Source organism: Bombina bombina, chromosome 1 (assembly GCF_027579735.1).
Source record: "Bombina bombina isolate aBomBom1 chromosome 1, aBomBom1.pri, whole genome shotgun sequence".
In the NCBI taxonomy this organism is placed as follows: domain Eukaryota; kingdom Metazoa; phylum Chordata; class Amphibia; order Anura; family Bombinatoridae; genus Bombina; species Bombina bombina.
Genome location: NC_069499.1, coordinates 483,962,223 through 483,973,778, shown reverse-complemented (window position 1 = coordinate 483,973,778; position 11,556 = coordinate 483,962,223). Strand labels below are relative to the sequence as shown.

Below are 11,556 nucleotides of genomic sequence, written 5' to 3'. Positions count from 1 at the left end.
GCAAGAAATGACGAACTTGCGTCATTTACAGATGCACATTCGCGCAAAAAAAATTCTTGCGCCAAGAATGACACAATAAATAACATTTTGCACCCCTCGCGAGCTTAATTTGCCTACAAGTTTTTCAAAGAAAAAAGAAGTCAAATTGAAAAAAAAGACTATACCCCAGGTAAGAAAATCTTCATAGAACATGATTCCCAAAACGAAACTGCCAGACTGCAAAGGGAAATGCACATAGACCTGACTCATGGCAAATATAGGTAAAATACATATATTTAAAACTTTATACATAAAGCACCAAACCATAGCTGAGAGTGTCTTAAATAATGATACATACTTACCAAAAGACACCCATCCACATATAGCAGATAGCCAAACCAGTACTGAAAGCTATCAGCAGAGGTAATGGTATATAAGAGTATATTGTCGATCTGAAAAGGCAGGTAGGAGATGAATCCCTACGACCGATAACAGAGAACCCTTGAAAAGATTTCCCGCGAGGGAAACCATAAAATCAAATAGGCGATACTCACTTCACATCCCTCTGACAAACACTGTACTCTGAGAGGAATTTGGCTTCAGAATGCTTAGAAGCGCTTATCACAGAAGAAATCATAAAAATCAAGCACAAACTTACTTCCCCACCTCCATAGGAGGCAAAGTTTGTAAAACTAAACTGAATTGTGGGTGTGATGAGAGGTGTATTTATAGGCATTTTCAGGTTTGGGAAACTTTGCCCCTCCTGGTAGGATTGTCTATCCCATATGTCACTAGCTCATGGACTCTTGACAATTACATGAAAGAAAAACAAACATTTCCCTTCAAAGGATAATTAGAGTCCATGGGATCATGCATGTTATTCATTCCCTGGCCATCAGGAAAAGGTAAACCAACCACAACCAACTGTAAAACTATGAAAGTCTCTTCTATTCACAGATATGCTGTTTCATTTTTGTCTCATAGAAGAAGGTTGCCAGGAAGCCCCTTTCTGAAACCATTCTGGGAAAGCCATGCTGCAAATATCTCTAATTCAATAATTTATCAGCAGCACCATGTAAGTCCTCACAATCGGATTAGATATCCCTGTTTATGACAACAGTGACATGAGCCAATCTCTTCACATACTTCCTAATGTAGAACAAAATAATTTCATATTCATTCTTCTCTTACATAGGGGTAAATTTATCAAACAGAGCATGCAAGTTTTCTGCCCCAAAAAATGGGCATGAACTACACTGGATATTTATGAAAATGTTTTGCGCCAAAAATGTGCAGAAATTATATATTTCCCTGCATCAGACTGTTTTTAAGTAACAGTCATCGATGTCGCGGTTATTTTGGTTTTTCCCAACATTATTTATACCATTTCATTACTGTCCATAAACAAGCACATTTCTATAAAGCTAATCTTTTATTTTTCAACTGTTAACAAGCACATTTCTCTAAAGCTAATATTTTATTTTTCAACTGTTAATGTCCAAGAAATAGCTAAATTTATACTTCAACAAACAATATCTCATAGAAAATTATTTTTATATTTATTTGTTATACAAAAAAATCTGTTATATGATACTTTCACATAAATCAATGTGTATTTGTATTTCTAGAAGTCATGGTATGCTTTTATCTCATATTTTTTTATTTTATAAATGATTATTAATGCTAGAATTTGTACATATATCTTTTCACATACTTGTGTATATATATATATATATATATATATATATATATATATATATATATATATATATATATATATATAGAGAGAGAGAGAGAGAGAGAGAGAGAGAGAGAGAGAGAGAGAGAGAGCTGGGCCAGTTTTCTCTCTGTACGTGTGTAACCCCTCCTGATTGCAATCTATTTTTAAAAACCACCCCTACACAGGTGTTATTAAATGGGTTGGCATATCAGATGACATTTCTTACTGAAAAATTCAAGAGAAGGAAGAAATACACTGAAAATAGTATAACAGTAAAGAGGTGATTTTAATTTCTGCTGGATCTGAATCATGACAGTTTAATGTTAGGTGGGCTATCCATTTGAACTATCATCTTAAGATTATATTGAATCAAACATCAATTCGAATTTTAAAATCCTTGTCTTAAATATTACACTGTGTGTCCTAATGTCAGCATCAATGTTTATCTTTAATTCTATATTCACATATACATTACATACTTTCAAAGTATAATACACAATGTAACAAATGGCACTTACAAGTTCTGATGAGTAATCAATGACACAAGTATCAAGCATTTTGAATCATTGTTGATAGTTTAAAATGTATATTTGTATCAGAGTGGCTGATGTCATAAATCATGTGATTATGCATATTCCAATCAAAAGTGGTTGAAAAATTCACTAGTGTGTGGGTTGTTTAGGAGTTTGCATCATAATTGGTGCAAAAAGTGTTGAGTCAAAATTGGTGTGGAGAATGGGACTTGTATTACATGACTTAAACATGGTGCACATAGATTTTTAACAAAAAATAAAAAGGAAGTTAACTATATTATGTTGTGTATTTCATTTTTATCTCTATATCTATTAGTGCAACAAGTTTGGGGCAAAACTTTTCAACAAAATTGTAGAAATAATATTGTCCCCTTGCTTTGTAATGAGAGACAAATTTGCAGCATAATCCATAAGTAGTAATGTATTTTTCAATTTTATCCCTATATCTACTAGTGCTCCAAATGTGGAGCAATACTATTGTTTGATTTAGAAAGGGTATACAATTTTAGTAGAGTTTCTAATTGTAATATACTTCAATCTCTTGCAGCATCGAACATAAGCTTTCTGTGTTTTCAGACTCCCATTAAATTTTATGGCATCTGCGACCTCAAGGGTGGCTGATTGAAAACTAGTTACGCTGCGTTAAATGTTTGATAAATTGGGAAAAGTGTCAAATAGAGTCGAATGTGAATTAGAAACATCTGTAATGAGGCATGTATCGATCTGCGTCGGATTGAGATCGCGGGATTGTATTTTAAGTCACAAATTTCGAAATTTGCCGATCTTGACGCTTTGATAACTACGGCGGATCAATCTCGCGACAAATACGAGGTGGAATTCAATTGTATTTTCAGTGGACGCTTTGATAAATAGACACCTTTATGTGTATTTTATGTGTATTTTATGTGCATTTTATGTGCTTTTTGTGTGTATTTTATGTGCATTTTAAGTGCCTTTTAAATGTAGTGAAAGCAATTACCTTTCTGTATGAAACTGAAAAGTTGACCATACAGTCTGTGCTTGTACTTCATCTTTGTCTAAAGTTATAAGATTTGTTAACAAGAGGACCAAAGAGTTTTTACTGAGAAAAATATTCTAATACATTTTCTAAAGTATAATAGTAACTTTATGGCTTAGGTATATCTTTAAGCACAACCAGTGCAATTTACCTTAACATTTCTATCACAATGTCAGTCCTTAAAAAGAAATATTGCCAAATGGATGGTTACTATACATTCTGAATGCCTTTTTGTTAACCAAGTTTATAACCTTGATAACAATTCAAATAAACAAAACAATTTTATAAACTGTGACTTTAATTGCCCAGAAGGAATGTGAAGACATATATATATATATATAAATTGCATAGAAAACGTCAAACCGTCATCCGTTTAATAGCACACAAATACACTTACAGATAAAAAATTTCTGAAGTAGGACAACAGATGGTAACAAAAGACGTAATTGCACTTTATGAAGCGGTTTTATATTGAGACTAAGCTGTATGTTATCATGGGACTGGTTACATTCACTGTAGAGCACTGGTTTTCAACCTCTCCTGAGGATATCTGAACTAGAGCACAGGTGAAATAATCAGCTGATTAGTAACCATGGTTATTTTACCTGCTCGCACCCAAGGTAATCCAGAAAGCCTGGCCTGTTGGGAAGGCCTAACGATAGGTTTGAGAACCAGTGCTGTAGAGTTAACATTGGAATAACAAGCTGTTTTTTTTAACTGTTTTGTAACATTGGAATAAAAAGCTGTTCTGTGTAACTATTAGAAATTAGTAGCATGTACAGTTCTTTTAACCCTCATTAGAAACCTCTAGCAAATTAGCTGAAATAGCACAAATTAGGAATGATGGTGCTGAATGAAATTCATTTAATACTGGATTTGGCTATGATGCAGTTACAGAGGAATTTATTCCTAAGCACAAGTTGTTTAGAAATGCACCCACTTCTTAAGCCATAGAACACCATGTTTATCCTGCAAAACAAAATGTCAGTTTGTATAATTACAGAGAGAAAACAAATAAGAGTTGATATTCAGTGGTCGCATTCCTCTTCTTCAGCTTCATTCTCCCCTTCTTCAGGTAAGGAAGATTCATTCTGGTTTTTCATCTGTTTAACCCCTGTGAACAGACAGATCCAATAAGACTTCCATTTATTTTTTTTAAACAGACTTACTGTCTCGCTTCAAAATAAAATCAATTATTTTATTCTTTTTTTTTTCTTTAAAAGTGAATTAGGATTTACCTTTCATAAGAACTATCTTACAAGTTAAAACACTAGCATCTGTGTGATTAGGCAGGCAGACAGACAATGCATGAGATAAATAAAACATGTGGCAGGTCTGAATTGTAGGCATGTAACACATTGAAGGACTTCTAGAGACATCTTAAAAGGTACACAAAAAACAGGAATATAAACTCAGGAGAGTGCACATGCCTGCATCACTATATGGCAAGCAGTTTTGCAAGATCACTAGATGACAGTGCTATATCTTGTCATGTAGTACTCTAGACATATGCGCGCTACCTACCCGGGTATGTCTTCAACAAAGAATAGCATGATAATGAAGCAAAAATGTATCATTTAAGTAAATTTGATTTTTTTTTTTAATTTGTATGCTCTGTTTGAATAATGAAAATAAAATTAGGGTTTCATATATCTTAAACATAGATCAAATGTTAGATTCGGCTGACAATGAACTGACCATAAATAAAGTGGAATTTGAAGAGCCATTAAGGTTATAGCATACACCAGAAATTAAGAAATATATTTCAAAATAAATGTTCTAAAATCATTTAACACTCAGCTAGATTACGAGTTTTGAGCGCTATATGGAAATTAACGAGCACCACAAAAGCGACGTTATTTCACCTCCCTATAGCGCTGCTATTACAGGTTTTAAAAAAGCAGGCTTGTGCGGGCGATATGGTTGCGTTGAGCTCCATACCGCACCAAAATACAATCGCTGCTTTGGGAGAGCTGGCAAGAAAAAAGCCTAACACCTGCGATCGCAGAATGAAAAGCTCCGTAACGCAGCCCATTGATGTCTATGGTGAAAGAAAAAGTTATGTTTAAACCTAACACCCTAACATAAAAACCATGTCTAAACACCCCTAATCTGCTGCCCCTAACATCACCGCCACCTACATTAGAGTCATTAACCCCTAATCTGCTGCCCCTAACATCGCCGCCACCTACATTACAGTTATTAACCCCTAATTTGCCGCACCCAATGTCGCCGCCACTATACTAAAGTTAACTCCTAAACCTAACCCTAACACCCCTAACTTAAATATAATTGAAATACATCTAAATTAAACAATAATTACCTAAATAATTCCTATTTAAAGCTAAATACAAACTTACCTGTAAAAAAAAACCTAAGCTAGCTACAAAATAACTAATAGTTACATTGTAGCTATTTTAGGATTTATTTTTATTTTACAAGTAAATTTGTATTTATTTTAACTAGGTAGACTAGTTAGTAAATAGTTATTAACTATTTACTAACTACTTAGTTAAAATAAATACAAATTTACCTGTAAAATAAAACCTAACCTGCCTTACAATAAAACCTAACATTACAATAAAATAAAATAAATTAAATTAATTAAATACAATTATCTAAATTACAAAAAAAATAAACACTAAATTACACAAAATAAAAAACAAAATTATCAAAAATAAAAAGGAATTACACCTAATCTAATAGCCCTATCAAAATAAAAAGCCCACCCAAAATAAAAATAAAAAACCTAGCCTACACTAAACTGCCAATGGCCCTTAAAAGGGCCTTTTGTGGGGCATATCTCCAAAGAAATCTGCTCTTTTACCTGTAAAAATACAAACAACCCCCCAAAAGTAAAACCCACCACCCACACAACCAAACCCCCAAATAAAAACCTATCTAAATAAACCTAAGCTAAACATTGCCCTGAAAACGGCATTTGGATGGGCATTGCCTTGAAAGGGCATTTAGCTTTTTACATTGCCCAAAACCCTAATCTAAAAATAAAACCTTTAAATCGTCATCCAGGCGGCAGAAGTCTTCATCCAAGCGGGCAGAAGTCTTTATCCAGACGGCATCTTCTATCTTTATCCATCTGGCGCGAAGCGGGTCCATCTTCAAGACATCCGGCGCGGAGCATCCTCTTCTTACAAAATCCACTGGAAAATGAAGTTTCCCTTTAAGTGACGTCATCCAATCAGCCAATAGAATGAGAGCTCAATCCTATTGGCTGATTGCAACAGCCAATAGTATTTTTTCCCCTTTAATTCCTATTGGTTGATAGAATTCTATCAGCCAATTGGAATGTAAGGGACGTTATCTTGGATGATGTCACTTAAAGGGAAACTTCATTTTTCAGCGGATTTCTTAAGAAGAGGATGCTCCGCGCCGGATGTCTTGAAGATGGACCCACTCCGCGCTGGATAGATGAAGATAGAAGATGCCGTCTGGATGGGGTGTACAGCTTATTATTATTATTATTAGTATTAGTATTATTATTATTTATTTATAAAGCGCCAACAGATTCCGCAACACTGTCCATGGGTACAAAGATATAAGTACAACGGTGAGACAGTACAATATGACATTTTACAGACAAATACAGGGGGAATTGATGGCCCTATTCCCATGGAATTTACAATCTAGATGGGTGGGAGGATTGGAAACAAAGGTGAGAATGATGTCAGTAAGGAGTTAGATTAGGGCAACTGTTGGTTAAGTGAAATTCATTTGTTAATGAGTTGGGTGATAAGCTTCCCTGAACAAAAAGGTCTTTAGGGAGCGTTTAAAGGAGGACAGGTTAGGGGAAAGTCTGACAGCTCGAGGAAGTGTGTTCCAGAGGGCTGGTCCCGCATGAGAGAAGTCCTGTAGTCTAGCATGGGAGGAGGTGATGGTAGAGGAGGCAAGGAGCAGGTCATTGTTGGATCTTAGGGGGCTGGCTAGGGTATATTTGTTGATGAGGGAGGACAGGTAGGGTGGGGCAGCATTGGTGAGGGCTTTATAGGTCAGAGTGAGAATCTTGAATTTTATTCTGCTGTGAATGGGGAGTCAGTGAAGGGACTCACAGAGAGGTGCAGCAGATACAGAGCCTCGGAAGAGATGGATTAGCCTGGCAGAAGCATTTATGATGGATTGAAGGGGGAAGAGGTGGGAGAGAGGCCAGTTAGTAGCTTATTACAGTAGTCAAGTCTGAAAATAACCTTGGAGTGGATTAGCTGTTTAGTAGTTTTAGCACTCAGAAACTGACACATTTTGATGATATTGCGTAGGTAGTTGCAGCAGGATGAAGAGAGCAATTGGATGTGGGGAATAAAGGACAGATTTGAGTCAAGTGTGACTCCAAGGCAGTGGACTTGGGGTGATGGGGAGATAGTGGTGCCGCCAACAATGATAGAAAAATTAGAAACTGGAGTAGAATTAGAGGGGAGGATTAGAAGTAGTTTAGTCTTGGACATGTTTATTTTTAGGTGTTGAGAGGCCATCCAGGAGGAAATGCCAGATAAGCATTCGCTGATTTGAGAATTGACAGAAGGAGAGAGTGCAGGACTGGATAGGTAGATCTGGGTATCATCAGCATAGAGATGATAGTTAAAGTCATAGCTTTTTATAAGTTTACCCAGTAAAGAAGTGTAAATAGGGAAAAGTAGAGGACCCAGAACAGAGCCTTGAGGTAACCCAACAGACAGAGGCAATGGTGAGGAGGAGTCACTAGCAGAAGAGACAGAGAAGGATTTGTTAGAGCGATAAGAGTGAATCCAGTAGAGGGCAGTGTCACAGAGCCCAAGAGAGTTGAGAGTCTTTAAGAGGAGGGGATGGTCAACAGTGTCAAAGGCAGCAGAGAGATCAAGTAAGATGACTATAGAGTAGTGGCCATTGTTTTTGGCAGAAAGGAGATAGTTAGTGACCTTGGTGAGGGCAGTCTAAGTTGAGTGTTGGGGATGGAAGCCAGATTGCAGGGGGTCGAGCAATGAGTTGGAGGACAGGAAGTGGGTTGGGCAATCGAAAACTAGTTTTTAAAGGACTTTTGAAGCTAACGTAAGCAGTAGTTTGCAGGAGAGTTAGGGTCGAGGGAGGGTTTTTTGAGGATAGGGGTTACCTTTGCATGTTTGAAGGAAGCTGGGCATGAACCGTCAGAAAGGGATAGGTTGAATATGTAGGAGCTGGAGTGAGGGTGGAAGACAGAAAATGTATTAGATGTGAAGGAATAGGGTCAAGTGGGCAGATAGTGAGGTGTGAGGAAGACAGTAAGGAACCCACTTCACTCTCAGTGGTTGGGGGGAGGGAGCAGAGAGCAGCAGAGGAGGTGACTGTCAGCAAAGTTGGGAGATTGCAGGCTTGAGTTGGGATGTTGCTTTGGATGGTAAGTGTTTTATTGAAAAAGTAGTCAGCCATGTCTTGAGCACTAAATGCAGATGAAGGGGGTGGTGCAGGTGGGTAGAGGAGAGAGTTGAAAATGGAAAAGAGTCGTTTAGGGTTTGAGGAGTGAGTAGATATAAGAAAAGAGAAGTAGGATCAAGTGATCTTTAAATTAATACTATAATCAATATAGATAGAGCACATCTGTTATCTTTGTATATTCCTATTTAAAACTTTATAGTTCAGAATTCTATTTTTAAAAATGTTTAATCTTAAAATGTAATAAATTGCAATTACCTCCTAATTATCTATCCAAAGCACACAAATTAATCTGTACTAGTCTTTTGTTATACTAAATATGTTTACCCTTTTTATTTGCATTAGTCTATACACCAGGGTACGTTTCCTAGCATTATGAATTATGCTCTTTTGATAATACGCAAATTCATAATCAAATTAATTTATTGCAATGTGACTTTACAAAACAAAGGAACATAACACTTTCTGACATGGTATTAGCTGCAGTTTTGTATTCTAACACGTCCTTAATAGAAATGTTGTATATTGTTATAAACTCATTGTCGAAAGCAGTAATGTCATCAGCAGCAGTCTCAGATTCACAAAAGCTTAGGCACGATTGTCTCTATATTCTGACAATTACGTTTACCCGTTTACAAATGATCTAGCGTTACTAAGAGCTTGTAATGGTTTATTTGTCTTTCCAGTGCAATATTTACAGGTCTCAAGGCTTTGGATACCATGACTTTTGCTAAGCAGGTCCCAAAGCCAATATTTGTACAATTACAGCAATAAATTATTATAGGCAGCTAGAGAAGAATAATTTTGCGTCCTGCAAATTCTTAACAAATATTACACAACTTTAAAAAACAAATTTACCTTAGAAACATACTTTGTGAAACGAATATAGCAACAGTGAGTTTGCATGCACATTGTACTAGCGAGTTTCTTACAAAAAATGACACAGCCTGCTATAACGTTTGCTTGTTTTTTTATGCAAGATATTACAGTTATTTGTATGTAGTTGTGTCTTATTTAAAGGGAAATGAAACCCAGTTCTTTTTCTTTTATGATTTAATTAGACTGGCTTACCTGATGTGTTCAGCTAGCTCCCAGTATTGCATTGCTGTTCCTTTAACAAAGGATGCCAAGAGAATGAAGTAAATGTGATAATAAAAGTAAATTGGAAAGTTGTTTAAAATTGTATGTAAGTTTCATGTCCCATTAATTCTACCGGTTTTCCACTACAAAAGTTGTGGAATCAACAGTAAAGTAAGGTAATAAATGGTTAGAAAAAAATTAATTAAACAGAGGAAGGACAGATTAAAGAGGGAGGAAGGAAGTCAAAATATAAACTTTTTGTATTTAAAAAGAGTGTAGCTGAGGAACCACCTATATACACACTTTCAGTTATTTGTTATTTTGTTTCTTTGTATTTTGTTTGTAACAGGAAACAGTGCCAGTCAAGTACAGTGTTAAGACCATTAGGCTGTAATGAGTTGAGGCGGAAAGTCCATCTAGCTTCCACCTGCAACAGGAGCTTATTACTGCCCCCCCCCTCACATTTAAGTGGGGACACATGGTCAATTAACACAAACCTAAGATCCGATGTATTGTGGCCAGCTGCCAGGAAATGTCTAGCGACTAGTTGGTCACTTTTCTTCTTATCGATGGCTGATCTAATCACAGACTTGTGATTGGCCATCCTGGTTCGTGCATCGTCACATGTTTTTCTGACATAGAATTTGCCACACCAGCAATATACCACATACTTAGTGGTGCAGGTCCTAAAATGTCTGATCTTGTATTTTTTATTCTTGTGCGGATGGGTGAAAGTCAAGCCAGGCAGCATAGAATTGCATGTTGTGCATCTGATACATCTAAAGGAACCAGTTTTCTGTAGCCAAGTGGTATTACCATAGCAATGCGTGGAATCACTTTTCATCAGTAAATCTCTCCAGCTTGTGTTCCTTTTGAAACCAACTCTTGGAGGTTCCAAATCTATTAGAGGGAGGGTGGAATCACTCTGCACTATGTGCCAATATTAGCACAAGCTTTGGTATCCTCTGTCCAGGAATTTTTTTTGACATCTAATCCAATTGTTATTCTTTGGCCTTAGAGTCACTGTTATTTCTGTTATATGGGGCGACCAGGAGAGCTTTTTATGTCTTATGCAACTTAGGCAGTGTATATAATATTGGACAGGTAGGAGGCTATACTTTTAGAAAACCTGCTGCTTCCATGTCATGCCATCCCTGGTTAACTCCTCTGTCAATGGTAGACCTAATGATCTTCTGAAAGTTGAGTGTAGGATCTCCCATCAAGTGGCTGTATGTGTCCTTGTCCTGTAATTGTTTAAATATCTCTTTTTGGTAGTCAGCATAGTTCTGAACTACCATGGCCCTGCCCTTGTCGACTGTCCTGATAACAATGCTTGGGTCATTGGCAAGAGAGTGTATAGCATCTCTTTCCGCATCTAATAGGTTACTGTGATACCTTTGGCCACTGATCCCTATCAGATTGTGTGAGACAAGGCGCATATACATTTTTATGCTGGGATTATGGTTCAGTGGGTCACACATACTCTTATTCCTGAATACTTGTGTTGTCCAACATTCTCAGCATTCATAGGATTTTTTGACAGTCAATGTGTAATTCAAAATCATCAGCATTCTTAGGCCTAGATTTGGAGTTTGGCGGTAGAAGGGCTGTTAACGCTCCGCAGGCTTTTTTCTGGCCGCACCATAAATTTAACTCTGGTATCGAGAGTTCAAACAAATGCTGCGTTAGGCTCCAAAAAAGGAGCGTAGAGCATTTTTACCGCAAATGCAACTCTCGATACCAGAGTTGCTTACGGACGCGGCCAGCCTCAAAAACGTGCTCGTGCACGATATCCCCATAGGAAACAATGGGGCTGTTTGAGCTGAAAA

At 36.8% G+C, this 11,556-nt stretch overlaps 1 protein-coding gene across 3 annotated transcripts in view; it reads right to left on the bottom strand.

Annotated features, from left to right (window-relative positions):
* Positions 1-1,966: 1,966 nt before the first annotated feature.
* The window catches only part of PPP1R1C (protein phosphatase 1 regulatory inhibitor subunit 1C), a 107,853-nt gene continuing 98,263 nt past the window's right edge, over positions 1,967-11,556 (bottom strand). For all 3 annotated transcript variants that reach the window (XM_053698528.1, XM_053698526.1, XM_053698527.1), the window contains one exon: positions 1,967-4,364. In XM_053698528.1, coding sequence (XP_053554503.1) covers positions 4,350-4,364 — 15 coding nt within the window. In that variant the 3' untranslated portion in view covers positions 1,967-4,349. The remainder of the gene's footprint in view (positions 4,365-11,556) is intronic.